The sequence below is a fragment of the Sinocyclocheilus anshuiensis genome, unplaced genomic scaffold (genome assembly GCF_001515605.1).
Source record: "Sinocyclocheilus anshuiensis isolate Anshui unplaced genomic scaffold, SAMN03320099.WGS_v1.1 scaffold1609, whole genome shotgun sequence".
Classification (NCBI taxonomy): domain Eukaryota; kingdom Metazoa; phylum Chordata; class Actinopteri; order Cypriniformes; family Cyprinidae; genus Sinocyclocheilus; species Sinocyclocheilus anshuiensis.
In genome coordinates, this window is record NW_015540958.1 from 100,921 (window position 1) to 128,548 (window position 27,628).

The 27,628-nt window shown below is 35.5% G+C and overlaps 2 protein-coding genes across 4 annotated transcripts in view; both read left to right on the forward strand.

The window, feature by feature from the left end:
- The window catches only part of gaa (alpha glucosidase), a 15,849-nt gene extending 12,033 nt beyond the window's left edge, over positions 1–3,816 (forward strand). For both annotated transcript variants that reach the window (XM_016488210.1, XM_016488211.1), the window contains exons 14-19: positions 837–985; positions 1,071–1,212; positions 2,131–2,229; positions 2,319–2,483; positions 3,349–3,501; positions 3,602–3,816. In XM_016488210.1, the coding sequence (XP_016343696.1) occupies positions 837–985; positions 1,071–1,212; positions 2,131–2,229; positions 2,319–2,483; positions 3,349–3,501; positions 3,602–3,664 (771 nt within the window). In that variant the 3' untranslated portion in view covers positions 3,665–3,816. The remainder of the gene's footprint in view (positions 1–836; positions 986–1,070; positions 1,213–2,130; positions 2,230–2,318; positions 2,484–3,348; positions 3,502–3,601) is intronic.
- Positions 3,817–4,955: 1,139 nt separating this feature from the next.
- Positions 4,956–27,628, forward strand: part of LOC107689993 (TBC1 domain family member 16-like) — a 28,171-nt gene continuing 5,498 nt past the window's right edge. The window contains exons 1-8 of one of the 2 annotated variants that reach the window (XM_016488215.1): positions 4,956–5,130; positions 9,724–9,930; positions 11,141–11,552; positions 18,877–19,065; positions 19,644–19,791; positions 21,937–22,101; positions 22,290–22,438; positions 27,357–27,491. In XM_016488215.1, coding sequence (XP_016343701.1) covers positions 9,756–9,930; positions 11,141–11,552; positions 18,877–19,065; positions 19,644–19,791; positions 21,937–22,101; positions 22,290–22,438; positions 27,357–27,491 — 1,373 coding nt within the window. In that variant the 5' untranslated portion in view covers positions 4,956–5,130; positions 9,724–9,755. The remainder of the gene's footprint in view (positions 5,131–9,723; positions 9,931–11,140; positions 11,553–18,876; positions 19,066–19,643; positions 19,792–21,936; positions 22,102–22,289; positions 22,439–27,356; positions 27,492–27,628) is intronic. The other variant, XM_016488214.1, reaches the window with a different exon arrangement.

Consider the following 27,628-nt stretch of genomic DNA (forward strand, 5'->3'; position numbering starts at 1 on the left):
GGGGGGTGGGGCATACTTATTCTGACCTGTACTTATTAAAATATTTAAAAGAAAATGTGATCATATTGAATTTTATTAGATAGAATAAAAGATTTAAATCATTTTTAAATAGTAAATGTTATTTAACGAATCTTGTTGTAAATATGCCTGATATTTTTGGTATATGAACTATTGTTAAACTATAGTTTAACTAACAGTACACATTCTAATGTATGGAAAAAAATGTAAAGCTCTATTAAACTTTTATTGTTTTGATGCTTGAAAACCCTGTTTCATCTTTAACCCATAAGATAAGTCAAATTTCTTAATGTTTTTGTGTCTTTTATGCTCACTAGGCTGCATTTATTTGATCAAAAACACTATTTTATTTTCATTCTAATATACTGATTTAGTGCTCAGGTAACTTTTTATATTATTATCAATGTTAAAAACAGTTGTGCTGCTTAATAATTTTCTGGACATTTTCTGTATGAATATTATTAATTTAAAATATGGGTATTTAGTTTGGTGACCAAATTCTCACTGTTAACTAGTTAATATTACTAGCATACTGGCTGATTGATTATTAATGCCTTATTCTGCATGACCATATTCTACATCCCTAATCCTACCCAATACCTAAACTTAACAACTACCTTACTAACTATTAATAAGCAGCAAAGTTTATTGTTTTTGCCTTTGCCTCAATAAACTCCTTATAAACTATGAGTTTATTGAGGCAAAGGTTGTAGTTAATAATTAACTGAGAGAATTAGACTCCAAGCTAAAGTTTGACCAAAATATATTACAATATTAGCAGTATATGAATATTTCTTTGCCATATTCCATACTCCCAGCCCCAGGAGCCATATGTATTTAGCCAGCAAGCCCAGGATGCCATGAGGACTGCGATTACACTGCGATACTCTCTGCTGCCCTTCCTCTACACACTGTTCCATCACACACACTTCTCCAGCAGCACCGTGGCCCGTCCTCTCTTCCTTGAGTACACACACTCATTTATTTCAGCTCAATATCTCTTTATCTGAGCTCAGCGATGACCTCTTTACTGAGACTGCTCATTCTTTCAGGTTTCCCACTGATCCAAATTGCCAGAGCATTGACAGGCAGTTCCTGTGGGGGAGTTCACTGCTTATCAGTCCCGTTCTGGAAGAGGGAGCGGTGCAGGTGACGGCCTATCTTCCCCCGGGGACTTGGTACAGTCTGCACAATGTAATCCCTCCTCTTATGCTCTACATATTAAATCAGCACGTTAATAGGTTTTATCATAATTGTTTTATTATTTATTTTCCCCTAAGCTCAAAGCTTTAAAATAACTGTTTTCTAGTTAAATATATTTCATTCGAATGTGCTGATTTGCTGCTCCAGAAGCATTTCCTATTATCATGAATGGTGAAAATGGTTGTGCTGCTTAATATTTTTGTGGAAACTGTGATCATTTTTTTTTCAGGACTCTTTGATTAATTTAATAAAATTACTGATTTCTTCCAAAAAAAAACTTGAGTTCTAACGAGTTTTGCTTATAAAATTGGTAACCCTACAATTAGGGTCTTATTACTTAATGTTATGCATTGATTAAGATTAACTAACAATGAGCAATGCATTTATTAAAGTATTTGTTCATCTTTTTTAACATTGGTTAATAAAAATACAAATGTTCATTGTTAGTTCATGTTAGCTCAGGTCCATCGAATAACGTTAACAGCTAATATTATTAACAGCTTTTGATTTTAATAATGAAAGTAACATTAACATTTCCTTAGATTAATTAAGTATTTATTTATAATTAATAATTAGGTATATCTCACTGTTAGTTCATGTTAACTAATGTACAGTAGTTTCCTAATGTTTACAAATTAAAACTTGCAAAGTGTTATAATATTAGTACAAAATGCTATAGTACTTGTCATATTTTAGTTGTTGATACTGTAACCATTTTCCACCCTCCCTTTGACCCACTGTATTAATCTTTCTGGTATATACCTTGTAGATACCTTCAAATAAAATTTAAAGCCTGCTTCACATTGTGATATGTTTACAAAGTTACAATGTAATTCAAAAGCTTATTATATGACCCCTTAAGACAAATGACTATTTATATGTGATTGAATCCTCTGTGTTTTCTCATAGGGGGAAGCATATTGCAGTAAAGGGCAATACATTCTGTTCCCTGCTCCTTTAGACACCATTAATGTTCATGTGAGAGAAGGGAGCATCATCCCGCAACAGGTGGAGTAAAGACTAGATCTAGCGATATTTGTTCATTTAATTTATGTTGTGTAGCAAGTGAATTTGGCCGTTTTCTATTTGTTTCTCAGGTTCCTGCATTGACGACTACAGCATCTCGCAGGAATCCTTTCACCCTAATCGTGGCACTGTCTGTGGGAAATTGGGCTAAAGGGGAGCTCTTCTGGGATGATGGGGAAAGTCTGGACACTTTTGAGCATGGACATTATTCATATGTTCTGTTCTTTGCTCAAGAGGTACAAAATAGGGTGAATTTGACTGGTTTGGATGAGGTTTTTTTCTATTGAACATCTGTTTCCTATTGTTATACTGTGTTGGAGCAATCCAAAGTGAATTGCTTCATCAGGCATTAAAATTGAAAAACAGCAAGCGCTGTGTTTACCAGACCTTTGACAGGCAGTTCAATGCACTTTTTATGAATATCTGCTGAAAATATACTCACCCTCAGGCCATCCAATATGTAGATGAGTTTGTTTCTTCATCAGAACAGATTTGGGAGAAATGTATCATTGCATCACTTGCTCACCAATGGATCCTCTGCAGTGAATGGGTGCCGTCAGAATGAGAGTCCAAACAGCTGATTAAAACATCACAATAATCCACACCACTCCAATCCAACAACTGATGTCTTGTGACGCAAATAGCTGCATGTTTGTAAGAAACAAATCCATCAAAACTTTTTAACTTCAATTCATTGCTTCTGGCTAAAATATTAATTATATCCATACTATTGCTTTCTCCTTTGAAAAACTCATTTTGTCTGAATCAGGAGCGAAATATGCACAGAAAAAGCACAGTTTGCAAGCAAAAACTGGAGGATACACCACTATGGATTATAGAATAGTATTTTGACCAGAAGTGAGGATTTAAAGTTAAAACGCCTTTCTCCAGATCTGTTCTGATGAAGAAACAAGCTCATCTTGGATGGCCTGATGGTGAGGAACTTTTCAGCAATTTTTCATTTTTGGGTAGAAACTAGAACATCATTTGAAACCCATCAAACAAATGGACTATTGAAGAATACTCCAAAATTATGGACAATATGTGCATTAATTTGAAATGTATTCTATTGTTTGTTTGATCTTTCATATTTCCCTGCAGTCTCATGTGGTCAGTAAGCCAGTCAAATTAAATGGATCTCTCGATGGTTTGGTCCTCGGGGAAGTACGTGTTTTTGGGGTTCAGGCTTCACCTACAGCCGTGTGGGCCAATGGCCAAAAGGTTCATGACTTCTCTTACAGCCCAGACACCAAGGTATGCAACAAGTGCTTGTGTTTCATATTGATCTTTAAAATGTGTTGATCTTAAAAAGCTGTCATGAAGTAGTGAGTTTGTGTGTGTGTGTGTGTTGCAGGTTCTGACAGTGCCAGGTCTGGACTCACCCATGACAGCCATGATCACAGTACAGTGGAGCTGATGAGAAATCTCTGCTGTGATACTGCTGTGTATATGTTCCTTGCTTATGCAATTGCATCTATAAAGTTTTTATCCAGTTATCATTAACAGCATGTTTCTACTGTACATTGCCATTTAAATATTGTTTTTGCTGTAAAATAAATCTTTATTTTTATTATATGTTCTTAATGTTTTATTGTTGTGTGACTATGATAGAAGAATCCGAATAATCAGTATTTCACATAACCCATACGTTTTTCCTTTATATTTTACATTTACATTTAGTCATTTAGCAGACGCTTTTATCCAAAGCGACTTACAAATGAGGACAATGGAAGCAATCAAAACCAACAAAATAGCAATAATATGCAAGTGCTATAACCAGTCTCAGTTAGCCTAACGCAGTACACGTAGCAAGGTTTTATTTTACATGTCAGAGAAATATAATAAGAATATTATTTTTTGTTGTTGTTGGTCTTCTTCTGCTTACAAGATTAGATTATACAAATAAATATATAGCTACATATGCATAGTAGGGGCATTGCATTTTTAAAATTAAGCTCAGATTTAAATATATTTTAATATATAATATATTAGAATTGTATATTTTATGCATATTTTATATAATTATATTTTAACACACACACATATGTGACCCTGGAGCACAAAACCAGTCTTAAGTCACTGGGTTATATTTGTAGCAATAGCCAAAAATACATTGTATGGGTCAAAATTGTCGATTTTTCTTTTATGCCTAAGATCATGTTCGATGAAGATATTTTGTAAATCAAAACCTAATTTTTGATTAGTAATATGCATTGCTAATAACTTCACTTGGACAACTTTAAAGACGATTTTCTCAATATTTAGATTTTTTTTTTTTGCACCCTCAGATTCCAGATTTTCAAATAGTTGTATCTCAGCCAAATATTGTCCTATCCTAACAAACCATACATCAATGGAAAGCTTATTTATTCAACTTTCAGATGATGTATTAATCTCAATTTCAAAAAATTGACCCTTATGACTAGTTTTGTGGTCTAGGGTCACACACACACATTTTATTATAAATGTAAAATGTAGTGATTCGACACCACAATGATTTAGTTTTTGATTTCTTACAGTTTGTCTGTGCAAGTTATTTCTTTATGTTTCAGGTGTGTTTAGTTTTATACACTTTTTTTTATAAATGCAAATCCCAACGCATTAACAACAGAAAAGTGTGCATCTTATGTTTTCTGTTGTCTACAGATTATTATAAACGGGACCCATGTCCTGCCTCGAGCGTTGCGTTCAGAGGAAGCGCAGCGTCGTTCCGGAAGCAGCGGAATGTCGGGGGGCGGAGCGTCGAGTCTGGCGTCAGCCGCGGCGTGCGGAGTGAAGTGTCACCGATAAACACGCGCGTCATTCACCGTAGCCTGGATCGGACGCGCCGCTTCTTCTGATATGGACGTGTAGCGACGGCTGTAATCGTTTCTGGTGCTGAAGGTAAGACTGCTGCATGTGTGCTTTTCGATTATAGATGTATTCCTACGGCTGTCATTATTGGAAGTAGTTTAGTTAGCGTCCCATATAGGTACAGCAGTGCACACTGTATAACAGATATAACGGGACGCCAGCGCGACTTCCGTCTGAAATCAATCCTCACACGAGATACGTGATCCTTCAAAGTGGGACGAAAGGGCTTGTCCATTAAAATACATTACTGATGCAGTTCAGTCACCCTGATCAAAAGGACAAAACAGCTGATACAGGCCTGAACATTATCAATATATTTTTTTTTTGATAACTTGTTATATTTGCCTGCTGTAATGTTTATGTTAGGGCATGCACACGACACAGTTTATTGCTGAAGACTTGTAACTTTGCCATTGGGATTAATATGATTTTGCCCCAATAAATTATTTTATGACACTTCTTAAAGGGATAGTTCACCCACAAAATTAAATTCTCTCACATGCATGTTCTTTTTTTTTTTTTTTTTGTGGAACACAATAAGATGTCCCAGTTTATATGTAGGTATGTTTTAATTATTAAAAGTAGCTACAATGCAAATACATGTATCTACACATTGTACACAATAAGTGCATTGTAGCAAACCATTAATTGTGTTAGTAAATAGTCGTTAAAGATATTTAATATAAAGTGGGTACCAAAGAGATGTTTTTAAGAAGAATATTTTTTTTTCATTCTTTCTACTGTAGAATTTCATGTTTAAGTCAGTGTGTTACTTTCTGTTTCTTTGTAATTGTTCATTAAACTTATTAACAATTTCTAGTGAAAACTGTTTTAAGGAAATCCCACGCCATTTGTTTTTCCATTACAGGGATCAGGGGCTGTCAAGCTCCAAAAAGGGTAAAAAAAAACTCAATAAAAGTAGGCTCATGAACAGGAATGGACCCAAATGAAATTAAGTTGTTTTTTGCTAAAAAAAAAAATAATGCCCTGTGTCATAGCTCTTAAATTTTATTTGAGCTTTTGCATGATAGTCAAACTTGGCATGTAGTGATCAAATACAAGCAAGGGGTTAAATTGGGCTGGAATGATCTGGAACAGCTTTCTGGCACCTTTAATTCAATTTAAGAAAAAAATATTGTTTTAATTTGATTTATTTCCTGTTTTTATTTATTTATTTATTTATTTTTTGGAGACCCATTCAGCCTCCATTTAATTAGCAAACATTATGCATATGACACACATTTGCCTAGAGCGTCTCTGACAGGTTCTCGCTGTCTGTTCCAGTCAAGTTACAAAATAAAATGCAACCAAATGTGCTGCCATTTCTGAAATGCATCAGCTGATTTATTAAAAGACAAGTGTCATGTCATATCTTGCCTAGTGCAGTTAAATCATTACATTGGTTGGTCATTCTTCAGAATTCCATTTGTGTTGCACAGAAGAAGCAGTCATACATCTTTGGAGGGAATGTTTATTTTTGAGTGAGCTAATTTTATTGTGCATTTAAAGGGATGGTTCACCCAAAAATGAAAATTTGATGTTTATCTGCTTACCCCCAGGGCATCCAAGATGTAGGTGATTTTGTTTCTTCAAAAAAACACACAAACAAAACCAAATTAAACCCTGCACCTGAAAATCAGAGGTAAAAAAACAATATAAATACTCTTCAGTTTCTTGCACAGACCGATGGTTTCGTGTCTTAAGACCTCAATGTATCGTCACGAGCCGCAGGGTTTTATTTGGTTTTGTTTGTGTATGTTTTTTGACTCCCAAAGCCGTGATTCCCATTCACTTCCATTATAAGACTGATAGACTGCAACAGTTTGAGTTCAAAATCTTCATTTGTGTTCTACTGAAGAAACAAAGTCACCTACACCTTGGATGCCCTGGGGGTAAGCAGATAAACATCAAATTTTCATTTTTGGGTGAACTATCCTTTTAATGAATATTAGATTGAATAGCAAGAATTGAACGCCAGACTATCTTCCGTGTGCATTCCTGGTGAAGTAGTTGTTGTTCTGTTGTATGGAGCTTGATGTCTGCCAGAGCGAGAGATTGCAGCGGTGCTGACAGCTCCGAGAAGAAACAACACATGCTTCTACTGCTGACACTCTCTTCTTAGTGCACTGCTCCTGATAGTACACACTCACTTTTGCCTGATTTGGCCTGTGAGTCTGCTAGTGCAATGCAATGATATGGCATGTTTACTCACTGGAGTCGTGTTTGCACTGTAATTACAGCCATATGATATATGCGGCCATGCATCCACCTGAATAGTCACTGTAAAACTGAAGGAAAGATGAACTCCTAAGTTTTAAGGCGACTTTACCGGACAAACTTGTTCCTCTCTTAAATTCAGTAGTATAGGGTTTATTTGTTAATTTGTTTTAACAAGGCTTGTTTCTTTTTGGAAGTTCACTGGTTGTTTAATGTCTCTTCAGCCTTAAAACTATTTTATTGTTCATAATAATTGCCAAATTTTTCGCAATTAGAAACATTCATGTTCTCTGGTTTGTGACAGGAAGTTGGCCTCTAATCAGCTCAAATGAGCAATGCCATTCCGGAAGAGTTGGGTACCGTTAATTAAGACAGGAATAAATAAAATCACTAGACAGAAGAGGAAGATTGAAACGAAACGTCCGTCCTGAGGAAGTTCTTGTCACGAGTGATGGATGACTGTGAATGTTGCGTAATTTGTTTTTGAGTAGTTGACAAATATGCAGGTTAAAATATGGATTTCTAAGAGAATGTGAATGTTTTAGATGCTTTAAAAATTTGAAACCCTTTTTAATTGGCTTTTAGTGTTTTTGCAGGGCAGTTCAAAGACAAGCAAGGGGTTAAATGGGGCTGCGATGATCTGAAGCAGCGTACTGGCACCTTCAATTCAAGAAAAAAAAGATATTATTTTAAACCTTTTTTTTTTGTCTTTTAGTTTTTTGTTTGATCCATTCAGCCTCCATTTAGTTAACAAACATTATGCTTAGTCTGTGACAGAGCAGTGTTTAAGGGAATGTATATGTTTTAGATGCATTAAAAATTTGAAACCATTTTTAATCACATTTTAGTGTTTTTGCAAGGCACTTAAATAGTCCTGCGAAATGACAACATTTTATAGTATTTTACAGCAGATTTTTATGATATGGTTGATAGGGTTGCCAGTTAGTTGCTTACTGACTCAAGTAACTCACTTAAATCTGGAATATACTCTGTATGACTTTTGTTCAAATTTTTGCCCCAATTTACAGTCTGGAGTTGTTGACACTGGATACTGAAAGTCAGAGCCAGTCAGCAGATTTGATTTGACAGATTTTATATAAAATCTCAATTCACATAGTGTATGATAGTCTAGTGCTGTCAAACGATTAATCACGATTAATCGCATCCAAAATAAAAGTTTTTGTTTACAGAATATATGTGTGTACTGTGTATATTTATTATGTATATAAATACACACACATACAGTATATATTTTGAAAATATTTACATTTATTTACATGTATATATTTATATTCATATAAATATAGTATTTAATATATAAATATAACACATTTTCTTAAATATTTACGTGCATGTGTGTGTTTATATATACATAATATATACACACACACAGTACACACATATATTATGTAAACAAAAACGTTTATTTTGGATGCGATTAATCGTTTGACAGCACTATGATAGTCACAGACTCCGATTATTTTTAGCTTCAGACTCAAACATCAGAAGATACCAAACATCATCTCAGTTTAGTGTATAATGCCGTTTTTCCTTCGTAAATATTTACAAATTTGACAAGTGTATAATGACTAGTGTTTGAAAATTTGATCAGATCAAAGTGTTGTGTATTCTAGCTTTTAGAAAAGAATTAGAGGAATCATGCATGTCTGTAGCACAAACAGAGCAAGACGAGTTGCACGCTGAAGATGAATGCTTTGGATTTAGGGCTTTTAAAAAATAATACAATATGGAGTAGTAATCGCACAACTTATGAGGTCATAAAAAATGAATGCAGAATTAGACAATTGTGTCTAAAGTAGTTTTAGATGAAATGTAACATTTCACACTGCATTCGCTGCTTGAAGTTTCATGTGAAGTTGCCCTTTTCTTGAATGGCTTGTTAGCATTTAAACATTATTAAGACTCTGGCAGTTAAAAAAGGACCATAAAGTGTTTTATAAACGTTGTGTTGTCTTATAACATTTGGCACGCTGAATCTTCCATCTGTTGCTGCTTTGGGTTCCTCCAGTGAGTGAGTTGGCACATTTGTGTGTGTCTGTTTGTTTTAAGGTGTGTCTGTGTGTGGCTTAGTCACAAATAAGTAACCATGCTGTTAGTTTCAAGAAGGTGACATGGATTGACTGTGACGTTCATATATTATTCATATGTTGTCATGATTAGGTCAATTTTATCACCGTTGCTTTTCTTAAATGAAACCGCCTCAGTGATGTATGTGACCTCCAGAGATCGCAGCCTCCGAAATGAGATGCATCTTATGATATTCTGATTTCGAAATAATTTTCATCGTATTATATTTATTGTTTGGCAAGTGAGAATTGTAAATCTGGTTGTTTAGAAACGTAAGAAGCCGCCTGATTGGAGGTTGTCTTGTTGTTTCTGTCTCAGAGGATGGGAGCAGTGAGCAGTCACTGGAGGAGATGTCATTCGGTCGACTCCTGCGACGTGCATCCTCCAAAGCCTCTGACCTTTTGACGTTTAACGTGGGCATGGGAGGATCACGGACCGTGCTGGATGGAGAGATCATCTTCTCCAAGAACAATGTGTGTGTTCACCCGGCCGAGCCTCTGCCCGGACTGCCTGAGCATCACCCAGGTACCACACACCCATTAACTGAAATACACTTTTCAGTTATTCACAAGGTATGGGCATATCAGTTGCATGCCATAATTTTCAGCAAAAGTGTCTTTATAAATGTTTTTGTAATGAGTTACATTATAGCTTTAAAACTTTCAGTTTGTTGCTGATTTTCTTTTTATCTGATCTTAAATTAAAAAAAAGGAAATGGTTGGAAACATGTTTTAAAAATATAAATATTTGTAAAAAAAAAAAAAAAAAAAAAGATATAAATATACATTTATATAAATATATAAAAAAATAATGTATTATTCACACTAGTAAAAATGTTGGCAGGGCAACTGAAAATGTATTTTATTTATTTATTTATTTATTTGTTAGTTTTTTATTTTATTTTTTCCAATATGAAAAGTCCATATTGTTGAGCCTTTTTTTTTTTTTCAAAGAATCTGCATTTATTTGATAAAAAAAACAGTAAATTTTTTTTTTGTTCTATTCTATTTCTGTGATGGCTAAGCTGATTTTTCAGCAGAATCAGCTCCTTAATATTTTTGTGGAAACCATTATACATTTTTTTCCAGGATTCTTTAATGAGTAGAAGGTTTGAAAGAACAGAATTTGTGAAATAGAAATCTTTTGTAACATCATAAATTATTTGTCTGTCACTTTTGATCAATTTGATGTATACATGTATGAATTAATTTAAAAAATCATACTGACCCTAAACTTTGCTACGGTAGTGTAAGTGATCAGATTTTCTATTGGTCCAAAAGTCATAAGGTCTGATTATTTCACATGAAGCTTTTTCCTGTTGTCACTAATTGTGTCTAATTTTAAAATGTATTTACAGTATTAATCTAAATGTATTTTTGTCTTTTAATGTGAGAAACAACATTTCCTTCAAAAAACTGAATGTTACGATTATTCACAGTTTTTCGTGTTATTTAAGATTTTAGATGTACATTCAGAGTCTATTTTTGCAATTGTATTAATATTTAGTTTACTTCAAAAATATATAGAAAAATTCTGTAAAATTACATTTTTTTTACAGTGTAGTTCTGCTTGTGGTCTACAGCTAACCTTGTTACAACATTCCTCAAATAAAACTCTTTTTAAATATTCGATGCCTTTAACCCCAACACACCCTGACCACGGCAAGTTGCATGAAGCCAGCCAATCAGCTTAGAGTCTGCCAGTTTTTGAGTTTTCTGACTGTGTCCTCCTTCAGGTTACCTCTGTGTGCACCTGGAGAAAGACGAGACCCTCGGCTCCACCCTCATCCTCACCTGGGTGCCCAACTCTCGCATCCAGCGGCAGGACGAGGAGGCCCTCCGTTACATCACGCCCGAAAGCTCACCCGTCCACCGCAACCCCCGCCGCCGAGCCCACCGGAGCCACTCTCGCCCGCCGCCCACCCCCGAGGAAGAGGAGGATGAAGAGGGGCCGGAGCCAGCCCTGCAGAACCAGCAGCTTTTGGAAGAGGGCGATGAAGGCTCGTGCGAGCTCTCTGCGGATGAGGTGAGTCGGGACAGCACCCTTGGCTCGGACTCGGACACCTTCTCCTCGCCCTTCTGCCTGTCGCCGGTCAGCGAGGCTCTGGGCGAGAGCAGCTGCTCCGTCTTCCTGGATAATGAGAGCAGGTGAGATAAACACACACACCTGGCAGAAATGTGCCCATGTGTCCTTGTTTTCAATTAGTTTTAAGATTTTAGCTTAAAATACATATTTTAGGTTAGTTTATATTTTTTTACATTTTTCACCATTTTGTTTTCACTGGTTCATATTAAATGTCCTGCGGTGTGTCAAATGGATTTATAAACTTACAAATGGATTTATAAGCTACTTTTTATAGCTGTTCATTCTCAATTGACAGATTCATAATTATATGAATAATAATTTTTTATATATATATATATATAAAAAAAATTTAAACTTGCTGCGTGTACAAGCAAGTCTTACGCTAGCTAACTGAGACTCGTTTTATATATATATATATAAGTGGTCCAAGTACTGAGCCCTGAGGCACCCCAGTAGTAAGATGTTGCGACTTGGATATATATATATATATATATACATATATATATATATAAAGAACAGAAATAAAACATTAATTAAAATGGTTTCTGCATACACTAGCATTTAAAAGTTTAGAGTTGGTAAGATCTTTTTAAAGTATTTTTTAAAGTCTCACCGAGGCTGCATTTATTTGATCAATAATACAATAAAAGTGTAATATTATGACATTTTTACAATTTAAACTAACTGTTTTCTATTTGAATATATTTTAAAATGTAATTTATTTCTGTGATGTAAAACTGAATTTTCAGCATCATTACTCCAGTCTTCAGTGTCACATGATCCTTCAGAAATCACTCTAATATGCTGATTTGCTGCTCAAGAAACATTTATTATTATTATCAATGTTGAAAATAGTTGTGCTGCTTAGTTTTGCAGAAACCATTTTTATCAGGATTTTAAAACAGATTTAAAATGAATCTTTTGTAACGTGTTTACTGTTACTTTTGATCGATTTGGTGCATCCTTGCTGAATAAAAATATTTCTTAAAAAAATTAATCTTACAGAACCCAAACGTTTGGACGGTAGTGTATATTATTATTTTGCAGTAGTAAAACATTAAAACTTGGCATTTTGGCAGAAGCTGCAGTGTGAATTTATGGTAGCTGATAACTTATCAATTATCGTCTTACTAGACCATGTAACCTTTTGAACTGAAGTTGCAAATGTAGCGCTGGATTACAGCAGGTGTTTTTAGTTATGTTAATGTTAGCATGCGTCTGTCATGTACATGCTGTGTTGCTGCAGGTCTGTGTGTAGTAAGTGGAGCTGCTCAGAGCTTATTCATAATTCATAGATCAGCTCAGCATGCCTTATTACACAGCATCATGTGTTCCTGATCTGAACCTCTACAGCATCCTGTGATCACATACCATCTCTCATAAGTGTTAGCACAGATTAAATGATATAACGCTTTTGCCAACAACAGTTTTTCACAACCAGTGTTTGTAATGTTATACCAACATGACTACTGCATACTACACAGTATTATATACTGCATGCCATTTTAAAATAATAGTATGTGAAATGGAATGCATTGTGCAACAATATATTTTTATATTTGTACACCCATTTATTTATTTAAGCATTTATTCATCTTAGTTAAAGGGATAAAGGATTCACCCAAAAATTGTCATCATATACTCACCCTCATGTTGTTCCAAACCTGTGTGTGTTTCTTTATTCTGCTGAACACAAAAGATCTTTTGAAGAATGTTGGTAACCAAACAGTTACTCATAGCCATTGACTTCCATAGTATTTTTTTCCATACTAGCAAACTGTTTGGTTACCAAAATTCTTCAAAGTATTTTCATTTAGTATACTTGTAAACAAATATATTTGTGTAGGTCAGGGGTGCCCAAACTCGGTCCTGGAGGGCCGGTGTCGGCACCCCCGGTGTAGGTCAAATATGGTCACTCTGGATATGATACTTGTAATGCTCCACTGTGGACACAAGGTGGAGACATTACAGGGCGATATGCATGAGAGAGAGCGAGAGTGCCGTTTTCAGGAGGTTGGCAGCGAGAGTCTCAGTCTGTGATCTTCTACAGATTCCCTCCCCCAGCTGCTTCATCTAGCATTCCCTCTTTCAGCTTGATTTCCTCCCTTTGTTATATGTCCTGAGCTGTGGGGGTGAGGCGGGGACATGAGCTGCCCATCGGATCATAAATATCATATCAGTGGTTTGTGTTTGACTGAGTCTGTGATGAACGGCTCCATTCCTCTCTGTTCCTTTGGGTGGAGAACGCTCTCTTTGGCCTGCTTTTTGCCATTTATTTTCTGACTTCCACTTCCTCTTTGGATCCTTCAGTGTTTATGTTTGACTTCTCTTTTATTCTGCCTGTGAAGTTTTCTTCCTCCTTCGCTTTCTCACTCTTTGTGCTTTTCCCTACTAGATGTTTTCTTTCCCTGCTTCATGTCGTTTTTCTTTTTCTCCCTTGTCGTGGTTTGGCTCGATGTAGGGTTTTGTAAATTTTTTACCTTTGTAGATTTTTTGGTGTTTTTAATGACCATTTCCACCCTGTGTCTTTTTTAGAATTATTTTTAGAATTATATGAAATATGTAAATGTTCTCTGTTATGACTGGCTGGCGTCTTGGTATGAGAAATTAGCTTACTTTTCAGTATGTCTGTGTCTACATTTCATTAGAGTGAATAGAGAAAACCGAGTTTAAAACAAAAAATACAAAGCTGGAGGTGAAAGCAGACCATGTGGATGGCAGAGGTGGAAAAACAGTTTTGCTTGAGGATGATGTAATAGTAATGTGTTAACAGTGTTTGACAGCTCTGGCTCTGGGGCATTTGTTTCGGTGTGATGTAATAAACAGGCCCTGAGAGGTAGTGTCTGTTCCAGCGGGAGTTCAGTCCCTGGAAAAATTTCCCTCAACTCATACTAGTACAAACTCTCAGGGGTGGATTTAGTGAATTGGGGGCCCCAGGCAAAATATAGGAATGGGGCCCTATACATTTGCACACATTTTCCTAGATCAACCTTGAGGTTCCTTTTTTGTTGTGATGCTTGTTGCTGCACAATGGTTCCCCATAGTTGTGTCCAATGTTTCTACATTTTTCGTGTACATGTTATAATGGCTTTTTTTCATGTTGTAGACCACAAAATAGCAACTGATTACTGAGATACAGGTTTTCACAAAAACAAAATAATTTATAAAATGATAAACCTCACAAAAACCTCACAATTGAGCGTTTAAACCAGGGGTGAGTCAGAAGTGTAAATTATTATATTAATTTAAAATGGGGTTCTGTGGGTGGATTTTCGCATTGAACAAAAACTACAGACTGGATTATTGAAAATGAACATTCATTCTCTGCCAGTAGGAGGCGCTTTTGGAACGTCAGAAATTTAAACACCGATAGATGGATGGCCGGCAACACAGAAATTTAATTAGTTGAATCTAACTAACTATCTATCTGTCTGTATTGTTTTGTCATTGTTCTCCTGTCCCTAACTAACCTCAATGTGGCTATCCATCAATCTATCTAACTAAACAATCAACCAACTGACTTCTGTCCATCTAGTTAGTTCAGTTTAGTTACCTTATTTTCTCATGTTCTTAACTAACATTTATTTGGCTATCCATCAGCTATCTAATCATTCATCCAACTAACTTCTATCTGTCCATAAGTTTATTTACATTTATTTTCTCATAAATCTCCTGTTCCAAAGTAACACTGATGTGGTTATACGTATATTACCATCTTTACAAATACCAAACTAATAAACCAACTCATTTCTATCTATCCATTTGGTTGGTTCAATTTACTGTATTTCCTCGTGTTTCTTCTGTTCCTAACTAACATTTATGTGATTATCCATCTATCCAACTAACTTGTATCTGTCCATCTATTTGCTTAGTTCAGTTTAGTCCCCTTATTTCCCCCATTTCTCTTGTTCCTTACTAACATCTATGTGGCTGTTCATCCATCTGTCCATTTAACTAACTAAGCAACCAATTAACTTTATCCGTCTAGTTGGTTAGTTCAGTTTAGTTACCTTAATTTCTCCTGTTCCTAACTAACATCTTTGTGCCTATCCATCCATTTGTTCAACTAACTAATCAACCAACTAACTTCTATCAGTCCATCTAGTTGGTTAGTTCAATTTAGTCACCTTATTTTATCTTTTTTCTCATGTTCCTAGCAAACATCTATGTGGCTATTCATGCATCTATCCAACTAATTAACCAATAAACCAACTAATTTCTATCTATCTATTTGGTTGGTTCAATTTAGTTACCTTATTTCTTGATGTTTCTCCTGTTCCTAACTAACATTTATGTGGCTATCCATCAACTGAAATATCTAACCATTCAACCAACTAATTTCTATCGGCCTATCTGTCCATCTAGTTTGTAAATTCAGTTTCGTTACCTTATTTTCCTCTGTTCTTAACTAACATCTATATGGGTATACATTTATCTTTATCTTTCTAGCTAACTAACCACCAAGTAACTTTATCCATCTAGTTGTTAACTAGTTGTAGTTTTGTACATGTACCTTACTTTCTACTGTTTATCCTATTCCTAACTAACATCTTTGTGCCTGTCCATTTAACTAACCAATCACTCAACTAACTTTATCCATCTAGTTGGTTAGTTCAGTTACCATAACTTTTCCTGTTCCTAACAAACATCTGTGTGGCTACCCATCCAACCATCTAACCACTGAACCAACTAACGTCTCTCTGCAAACATCTATGTAGTTATTCATCAATCTATCCAACTAATTAACCAATCTATTTTCCGTCTATCATTTGGTTGGTTCAATATAGTTACCATTTTCCTCGTGTTTCTCCTGTTGCTACATTTATGTGGCTATCCATCTATTGAACTATTGATCTAACCATTCAACCAACTAACTTCTATCTGTCCATCTAGTTGGTTAGTTCCATTTATTTGCCTTATTTTCTTCTGTTCTAACATCTATATGGGTGTACTTTATCTATTTCCTAACCAATCAACCAAATAACTTTATCCATCTAGTTGGTTAGTTAAGTACATTTACCTTACTTTCTCTTGTTCCTCACTAACATCTTTGTGCCTCTGTGTCTAACTAACTAATTACCCAATCAACTTTATTCATCTAGTTGGTTAGTTCAGTTCAGTTACTATCATTTTTTTAATGTGGCTATCCATCCAACCATCTAACCACTGAACCAACTAACGTCTAGCTGTACATCTAGTTGTACTGAAAAAAATGATACTAAATTTATTTAAATGTAGCTAAAATAAATTGATTGCAACCACTTACCTTAAAACATTTAGTAAATTCAATGAATAATTTTTTCAATGTGGTTAGTTCAGTTTAGTTGCCTTATTTTCTCCTGTTCTTAACTAACATCTATATGGGTATACGTTTATCTATGTTCCTAACTAACTAACAAATCAACTAAGTTTATCCATCTAGTTGGTTAGTTCAGTTTGTAATAAACATCTATGTGGCTATCCATCCAACCATCTAACCGATGAACCAACTAACTTCTAGCTGTCCATCTAGTTGGTTAGTTCAGTTTGGTCACCTTATTGGTCCTGTTTCGTAAAGCCACTGTTAGGCTCACAGAATAGAAAACAAGGGTCTGTAAAGAACATGAGATGTAACTTTGCACCGTGCGCTGTCTGTCACGGCCTCAGCCCGCCATATGGCCTCATGTGTGTGATCCTGCTGTAGTGTGGACTCCGAGAGACCTCTCAAATACCACATGACCCATAAACCTTCGGCTCCCACAGTAGATCTTTGACAGGGGACGTGTCTGGAGGTGCTTTTGGCCTGTTAGATGTGCTCTGTTAGAGAAAAAGACTAGTGTGAGAAAGAAGCAAAGGTCCCATGGTTCAGGTTACAGCTCTGGCTACATGAGAGGTCGAGAGACAGTTATAGGGAGATACGCTCACAGAGAGTGAGAGAGAGGAGGGCTATCAGGGGAAATTGGCTGCCAGGCTGCTTGATTTGTGTCTCTGCTTGGCTCCTGCCAGCACAATAACCTCCCAGCATTCCTCTCATTCCTCTTCACTTCTAGTGTCCTCTCTCACACATGCGCGTATCCATACCTACAGCTGTCGCTGAGTTTCACACTAAACACACAGGGCAGAACGAATGAATTGAGGTGCAGGTTTACAGTAGTGAGAGCAGCTGAATTAAGCTGTCATGTTGTAGAGCTTATAAAAAGGGCTTCAGATAGATAACAGTTAATTAACTTGATAGCTTTGAGTTGTATTTTTACATTAACTTTACATTTTATTTGTAGAAAATATGGTAACACTTTTGTATAGGGACCAATTCTCACTATTAACTAGCTATTATAACTAGCCTATTATTATCATATTGGCTGTTTATTAGTACATTTAAAGCACATATTCTGCATGACCATATTCTATAAGCCTAATCCTACCCAATACCTAAACTTAACAACTACCTTACTAACAATTAATAAGCAGCAAATTAGGAGTTTGAGGCAAAAGTCGTAGTCAATGGTTTGTTAATGGCGAGAATTGGAAATATATATTGTTTTTTTATTATTATTCCATTTTTGTAGTCTCTTAAAGGCTATTTGAAATGATAAATAATAATATTAAGTTAATCTTTAATACACTTTTCTGGTCTAAGTATTCAGTGTTATTTTAAATAAAAAGTGTTTGTCTCTTATCTTTTGATTTCATATCTGAAACAACCTTTTGGTTAATATTTTAATGCCTATGTTAACCAATAGCCATGTAGGCTTTGTTTTAGCAAATTCTCAATCAATTCTTGCATGTAATTTCACAGTCCAATCAATTCCCAATTCCTTTTTATTTCATATCCAGTTTTATTCAGGAATGCATTGCATTACAAGAGTTAGATGGGTTGCAAATGACATTTTTTCTGCATTATTGACACCTAATGCAATTGTAAAAATAATGAGATAATTGTGGCTTCCACCTTAAATTTCAGTTCACTTTGTTTATATAGGACTTTTTACAATACACTGCCAAAACTGCCAAATTTCCTTTTTGTAATCATCATGTAATCATTGCTTTAATATGTTCACTGTTTCTGCTTAAATGAAAGTGTGGCATTAACTAACTGCATGATTTGTATAATCTGTACATTTCTGCCATATGTACAGTCACCTCTCATAACTAGAATTAGATCACTCCTAATTGTAATGTAGAAACATTCATTTTCTGTAAAGCTGCTTTGAGACAATATGTATTGTGAAAAGCACTATACAAAGAAATATGAACCAAACTGAATACACATTGTTCCATAGCAGCTTTACAGAAAATAGAAAAATAAAGAAAAAATTAGGCTCTCAAGCAGTGTTCATCTATCACAATTTTAGTATTTTTTTCTGCTTTTTATTACATTAATATTAATAGCGATACCATTAATTTCAGGGAGTGCGATGAACCCATGGCTCACTCTGCAAGCTCCGCCTCCAGTCTGGACAGCCACGCCCCCTCCGAAAGCAGCCAATCACAGGGAGTTCGTTGGGAGGAGCAGCAGAAAGTCATGGCATTAGAGCATCTATGTGGGGTGTTCAGAGTTGACCTGGGTCACATGAGGTCACTGCGTCTCTTCTTCAGGTCAGACGGGATCCTATAAGAGTCCTGAGTTTATTTTAATATCCATTCAATATCCATACATTTTGATTTGTTTTTATTTTCAATTGTTTTTAATATTTCTCCTATTTATCTGTGCTTTTTGAAACTCATGCCACCCTATTTGAATAGTCTCTGGCTTTTTACACTGTTGCGTTAAATCTTTTTCGTAAGTCTCTGTTTTATGAAACACCTCATATGTTTAATTCACCTCCTTATATTACATTACTGCTCTCATTATAGGAAATTTTGTTATAGCTATAGCTGCAAGATATAAATTATTATTCCTTAACCTCAGGCTGATTTTGTTCAAGATATGAAAATATTTCTGTGGTGTGAATAAAAATCTAATGTTTCTGTGGTTTATGGAAAATATGCATTAATAGTCTTTTTATGAAGAGGAAATACAATATAACAAATAGCATTACTGAGAAAAAGTCAGTGCAAACAATAGAGAAATCATCATAACTTACTCCCATCCTGATCTTTTAGTGAACTCGTATCACTGTTCATTTTCCCTTTTGCCCTGTGAAAGTGTGTTGTGTTTCATGTGTGTGTTCCAGCGATGAGGCCTGCACCTGTGGCCAGCTGGTCATCGCCAGCAGAGAGAGCCAGTACAAGATCCTTCACTTCCACCACGCGGGGCTGGATAAACTGGCCGAGGTGTTTCAGCAGTGGAAATGCTGCAGGGAGACGCAGCTCAAAGACCAGGTCTGGAGAGTCTAACACCATAGAGTCTACACTAATGCTCCAAAGTTTGGGGTCTGTAAGATTTTTTTAAAAATGTTTTTGAAAGAAGTCTCTTATGCTCATTTAATCAAAAATACAGTACAGACAGTAATATTGTGACATATTATTACAATTTGAATTTTTTTTTTTTTTGTATTTTCCTCTACTAAATAAAAAAAAAGGTCATTGCGAGTTTTTTTTCCTCATAATTCTGATGCGAGTTATAAAGTCTAATTCTGAGGGAAAGAAGACTGATATGTTCTCAGAATTGCGAGTTTATATCTCACAATTCTGACTTTTATAACTCGCAATAAATAAATTAATGAATAAATTGCAATAAAGTCGCAATTTTGAGAAAAAAATTACAATTGCAAGATGAAGTCACAATTCTGAAAAATAATAGTTGCAATTCTGAGAAAATTTTTTTTTGCGAGATATAAAAAAAAAAAAAAAAGTCCGAATTGCAACTTGATTTCTCAGAATTCTGACTTTATAACTTGCAAGTGCAAGTTTATATCTCAATTCTGAGAAAAGAAGATCAGAATTGCGAGATGTAAACTTGCAATTGTGAGAAAAAAAGTCAGAATTGTGAGATAAAAAGTAGAGGTCAACCGATGTATCGGTTTTGCCGATTAATCGGCACCGATAGTTAATTGCTGGAACTGTTGGTTATTGGCAAAAATCAATGGCGATAGTTTTCTGGATTGTGTCTGTTGCTGGAGCGGCTAAGAAGGGTCTGCTGTCATTATACAATGCGAGAGCAGCCTCTAGAGGTGGAAATCACTGACACTGCGTGTTGTTTGTTTTGACACGTGAGGCTGCGCACTGCACAGCCGAACTTCAAACTCATCTATGCTGATTTGTTCATTCTTGAAGTAAACTTTTTCCCATTTTGTGATTAAATAAACCATTTTAGACTGCCACTTGAATTGAAAGTGACGCGACACATCCGGTGTGTGTGTGAGATAACCTGAGAGTTTGTCGTAGATACAGCGCTGTGCTTGTGCCCGATGTGTGACTGCCGTATTTTGTTATCTTGATTAGACAATCATCAAGTGTTCTAGAATAGAAGCAGTTAAAGTGTGAGAGTATACACGCAATACCCATATGTATGTCATTTTTAATGCTATGGCCTTTGTTTAGATATTTAGGTCGCCATGATTTTGCCAAGTCTTTTGTTGATCCTGGAACAATATTACTGCCCAAAAACATAGCCCTATTCTGATTGGTTGATTGGGATGTTGATGCAGGAACAGGTTGTACTTGGTGAAATCACGTTCACCATGGTTCAGTACTGTTTTTTTTGTTTTTTTAATAAATATTAAAGCACTATTTTGGTTTTTGTTCAGTATCCATTTTAAAAACTGTCCAGTGTGGTCCAACCTAGCAATCGGTATTGGTAAAATCCGGTAAAATCTGTCAACCTCTAATAAAAATTCGCAATTTACCTTTTTTTATTTTTATCAATATCAATTAAAAGCCCTCTGTCATGCACCCCTGCTGAATAACTGATCCCAAATATTTGAATGGTAGTATTTCTTGCCAGCCGTTGGTTTCTTAAATTAAATAGCATTAAATAAGAACATTTTAATTAAATTAATTAAATATATTGCAAATTTAATAATAAACACAAAAATCACATATGGTCAAACACATTACATTTCTATAAAATATAATATTTTTATTGATTTTATTGGTCAGTATTAGATTGTATCATAAATAGATTTTAATAAATAGAAAATTGTTTTATTTATTAATATTAATAATATTACATATTAATATGAATTACTATATTAATAATATTAATGTTTATTAACTGAGCATATTTACATAGTGTAGTATTACATATTAACTTAACTTTAAGTATTAAGCATACACAACCCTATTTATGTGAGCAGAAAAGCAAAGTCTTTCCACTGATGGAGAAAATTGTTTTTTTTTCATTAGAATAACATGAATTAGGCAAGGGACATTGATTCAGAAAGTTAATAGGCTCTGTTTTGAATTCTTGTTGTCTTTAACATAAGATATTTAGTTAAAAGTGTGTTTATATGTCTGTGTTATTCATATAGACTGTATTGTTCATGCCGTTTTTTCCTGTCCTGTATCACCCTCTTCCCGCTCCAGGTGTCGGATGAGAAGTCATGGATGCAGTTTTCTATCCGTAGACCCACGTTACCGTCTGCTGAGATGCACCCAGAGGAGCGTCTGTATCGGCGGCTGGACGTCAGCTCTTGGCTCCGGCATCTCAATAACAACGGACAGGTGGTGGAGGAGTACAAGCTCAGGAAGGTCAGCCTGACTCAATCAAATAAGAATCAGCATTGCTTGTCGAAGTTGGTCTTTTCAGTGCTTTATATTTGAATGGCATTATGGCTCTTGTTGTAGCAATATTTGTCTGAAATGTGCATTAAGGTCATAGGGGTTTTGTTATGATGTGATTTATTCTGAGAGCCGACCCAATGTCTTTGTTCTCTCAGGCGATCTTCTTCGGGGGCGTTGACCCATCCATCCGTGGTGAAGTGTGGCCCTTCCTGCTGCACTACTACAGCTACAACTCCACGTCTGAGGAGCGGGAAGCCTGGAGACTGCAGAAGCGTGTGGAGTACCAGGAGATCCAGCAGAGGAGGTTAGTGGAGAGACTAGTGCTGAACTAGAAGCCAGTTCCACACCCATTTTCCTTCAACCATAGCAGTCTGCCATGCTTTCCCTGTTACATTTTAATATTCTGCAAATAAAATGAGAAAAAACAGTGTTACACATTTTAAATTTGTTTTGCTTTAGTTGTAGTTGTCGTCTTTTGCATTCATTTCAATTGAATGAAATGTTCCAGTCATTTTGACCCAGGAGGATTTTCTTTTTCCCAAAAATGTTATCGCATTGGACTAAAACTTTCTGAATTCACCTCACACAGGGTATAACGACAAAAAATTTATAGTTTTTGTACTTTTTATTTATTTATTTTTTTTACATTCCTGGGCTGCGTTTCTCAAAATCATTGTATGCTTAAGGGGTTAGTTCACCCCAAAATGAACATTCTGTCATTAATTACTCACCCTCATGTCGTTTAAAACCCATAAGACCTTCGTTCATCGTCTGAACACAAATTAAGATATTTTTGATGGAATCTGAGAGCTATCTGACCTCCATAGACAGCAACGCAACTGTAATGTTCCCAGACAGAGACGTAGCAAGGACATCGGTAAAACATTCCATGTTACATCAGTGGCTCAACTTCAATTTTGCGAAGCTACGAGAATACTTTTTGTGCGCAAAGAAAACAAAAATAACAGAATTTATTTAACAATTCTTCTCCCCCGAGTTACGTCTTCTGCTATTTTGGAGAGTACCCAAGAACGTAATCGACGTTGTTTACGTTCAGGGGAGAAAGCACGCGCATGAACGTAATCTGCATAATCAGCGTTGTTTACACTTAGGGTAAAGCGTGCGTATGCGTTGTGATACTCTCCAAAATGGCTGAAGATGTAACTCGGGGGAGAAGAATTGTTGAATAAAGTCTTTTTGACTTTAAAATTAAAATTTTTGTTTTCTTTGCGCACCAAAAGTATTCTCGTAGCTTCGCAAAATTGAAGTTGAGCCACTGATGTAACATGGACTGTTTTACTGATGTCCTTGCTACGTCTCTGTCTGGGAACATTACAGTTGTATTGCTGTCTATGGGAGGGTCAGATAGCTCTCAGATTCCATCAAACATATCTTAATTTGTGTTCTGAAGTTGAACGAATATCTTACGGGTTTGAAACGACATGAGGGTGAGTAATTAATGACAGAATTTTCATTTTGGGGTGAACTAACCCTTTAAGTTGATCGTAGCTCCATTGATGACAGTGGTTCTACGATCAACTTATGCCCGGTTCAGACTACACGATTTTAGCCCGATTTTGCCACGATTTGCTTGACGTAGGGTGTCGTGGGGATTCGTAAACGACAGTGGGCGTCGGGACGCAAGATTCCATCGTTTCAGCACGTGTAGTGTGTCTTAGTGGACGACAACCGATTCCGCGTCTGCGATGCTTCACGACATCACGACAGAAAGACTAGCATGTTTAATTTTTCCGTCGTCCACGACGCGTTCTGTTACATTGGTGACGTTGACCAATAGCAGCACAGAAGCTCTTTCATACACAGGTTTCAAACATGGCAAAATGAAAGCGAGATGATGGTGCTGCTAGGTGGAATTATGAGATGGAGGAAAGGTTCATGGAGCTGTGGCAACAGCAGGCTACTCCTGCATGTATGATGTGTCATCGAGGGACTACCATGACAGAACAAAGAACGAAAAATGCTGGCGAACTATAGCGGAAGCGCTTCAGCAATGTTTACACTCTTGTTTTCGGAAGTCAGTTGCTAGTTCCGCCTTCTCGATGACGCATCGTTAAAGACGGCACGCGATGAATGGTCGGGAAGCAACGTGTAGTCTTGACATGTTTCTTGTCAACAACCTTGTCCACAACACGACAAGATTTTAGGAGTCAAAATCGTGAAATCTGACACAGTGACTATTGTAACCGACAAAAATATTGTGTAGTCTGAACCCGGCATTAGGCTTACGATGCTTTTGGGAAATGCAGCCCTGGTCAAAAAATAACTCGCATACAAAAAATTGCTTTTAAATGATTATAAAATGTATATTATTGCCAAGTCTAGGCAGTAATATCTTTTTGTCAACTTTTCTTTCAGTTAGCACAGGTTTTGTATTTTTAATTTTTTTTTGCTCTGATTGGTCATAAGTGATCTGAGCTGATGCACCTCAGTTTTTGAGTGAACATTACTTTACCAAAATGATCCACAAATAATGCTTTTTTCACTCAAAAAACTGTGGCGCATAAGCTCCGATCAATGAGGCCTATGATCAACCACTTCCAAAAATGCATATTAATCCATATTAATGCACTTTATTCTGCACATATTATAAAAAAGAAATATAAATAATTGCTGCATTATTTGTTGTGCAAAATAAAATTGACAAAAAGGTGCGAAACAAACAAGCTTTCATAATTTAGCAGTTAAAAAATTATTTATAAAAAAGATCTCTAAGTAAATAACACGTGTTGTAAATTGTTTTAAATGTGGTTGAATTTAAATGTAAAGTATTGCAGTACACTCAAGAATTGACCATACTGGTGATTAATGTATATTTGTTGCATATTTTTTGTCAAAGGCATGTATAAATTAAAATGATTTTATTATAATCTTTAAATGATAATGAAACCTGTAAAAGTATAATGAAACCTATGTTTTTTGTTTAACATTTTAATTAGTCATTTCATTGCCAAGATGAATTTCATTGCCTTATCCATGTAGGTTTCACTGATGTTACCATTGTTACTGCTAATATAAGAGAGCTGTAACTTGTCATTGCTAGCTCGTCTCTCCTCTCACTTCTGTTGATGGCATGATAAAAACACGAAGCTACACCCAGTTGTTAGATTGCTCACTTTTGTTTGAATTGGCTGGTTGACATAACCTGTTGTTTACTAAATGGGATATTTCTGGAGTCTGAAACTGGAGATTTGCTATGTAAACCGAGCTGTTGTGAAACATCAGGCTAGCTGATCCTCCAGCTTTTCTAGTTAGCTAGATGGTGTTTGGGTTTGTGGTTGGTGAATCACTCGGAGCCTCAGGATCATTACATGAAGTCAATGTAGCAGTGGCTAAATACACCTTTAACCACTTTAACCGCTTGCTGTTGTTTTCAGTCATATCTCTGCCTCAATTTTATAAAAAAAGGTCTGGCTAAGCACTTTTTGACTGCAGATAGTCAGTTTTGTTATTTCAGGAACCAGAATTGTTCAAATGTGTCTTGGCAACAAAGGTCCATTTTTCCTACTCTGTAGATAGAACTATATTTATCGCATGACCATTTGAAAATGATTATTACTTGCATGGCTGTACTGTCTTTTACTCACTGTGAGTCTCTGAAGGATTTTCTATCAGCCGAGTCATAACCAATCAATAAATGTGTGCAGATATATGCGCTCTGCGGCTTAGTTTCAGAGGAAATAATTAACTTAATCAATTAAATCATTGTCAAGCCATTGATAGAGCACTTATGGAGCCTACTGCTTGTGTTTCAGATTTGAGCATATTTTCATTCTTTATTTCTAATGCCACTGCAGTACACACACTGCAGCGCTTTTAAAATTTATTACATTGTTTTTAAAGATGTTTCAAATTAAAAATAGAAACAATCAGTAAATCACTAACTAAAATTAAATTAAATGTATTATTTTTAGCTATTAGTCAATCACAAAATTGACACAAAACAACCTCATATTGATACAGATGTGCATAAAATTATTATTGTTATTATTAACATTATTATTAATTATTAATATTACAAAAATTTATTTCTTCACTGTGGTAAAATTCAGTTCTATATAGAGACAGTGAAGGAGAGAGATGAAACACAGTGAAGAAATTAAAATATATGTAAAAAATATAGTAAAAATTAAACATTTTAAAATATTTACATAGAAAATGTGGGAAAATAAAAAAATATGTACAGTATATCAATGTATTTTATTACAGTAATGTCAAGATTTATTATCTTGCAGCGATTATATTTGTTATTTTAATAATAGCCTACATGGGTTCATTGTGTGTGTGTGTGTGTGTGTGTGTGTGTGAATAGACATGAATTTTACCACAGTAAAGAAAATAAGATTGCAAAAAAAATGTTTTAAAAAATAATTTGAATATATATTATCATATATATTGTGATTAGAATTATTATGATTTATGTAATAAAACTATATGGGAAAAATATTTTAAATAGTTTAATAAAAAGTTTTATACCATATATATTTTATGTAGTAAAAACTTGTACTATTTGCTATAAACTTACTATAAAAGTATGTGCAGTATTTCAGTGTTCTTAGTGAGTAAGTAAATGAGTGTATTTTATGGTCATAATGTCAGCACTCTTCGGCTCTTGCAGCGATTGTTTAGTTGGTGTTTTAGTAATGAATAGGTTGATAGTGTTTGTGTGTGTGAAGGGTGTTGCTGAGCAGTGAGCGCTCTGAACCTCGAGGGGCCAGAGGGGGAGTCAGAGAGCCACGTGGGAACAGTTCACACAAACTCAGGTCTCGAAACACTTACATGGGGTTGCGTCAGGTCTGGCATCAATTCCAGCAAAACAAACAGTGTTAATGAAATCCTGCTTGTTATGAGAATGTCTATAGCCAGAGGGACTTGTTGTGTTTCAGGATGGGAATGTTACCACCTTAGACCTGGTGCTTCATGTTTTGTTCTTTCTTCCACTTTGTCTTTTCATTTTTTCTAATTTCGTTGTTTTCTTTTTTTGCATTCATATTTTTTGTCGTTTGTTTTTTTTGGTTCTGTTATGTTCTTTTTATTTTATTTATTTTTGTTCATTATTTGATTTCATGTTATTGTATTTTTTGTTCTGTTATGTGCTTCTTGTCTTGACTTGTCATAGCTGCCCCCTCTCTTTACCTCTCTTTACCTCTCTTTATCTTTTTCGTTGCAGTTGATCTTTCCCGTTTCTCCATTTCCCTCCACAGGTTGTCCATGAGTCCAGAGGAGCACAGTGAGTTCTGGAGGAAGGTGCAGTTCACTGTTGATAAAGATGTTGTCAGAACTGACCGAAGCAACATGTTCTTTAGAGGAGAGAACAACCCCAATGTAGAAATCATGAGGTTAGAGAAACATAATCATTGACACTCAACCAGAAATATTTCATTCAACCCATAGAAATATTTGCTTGCGTTTGAAAAGACCAATTTCATAGGATTTTACAAAGCTGAAGCTGCCACATCATACTTAAAATGTTATA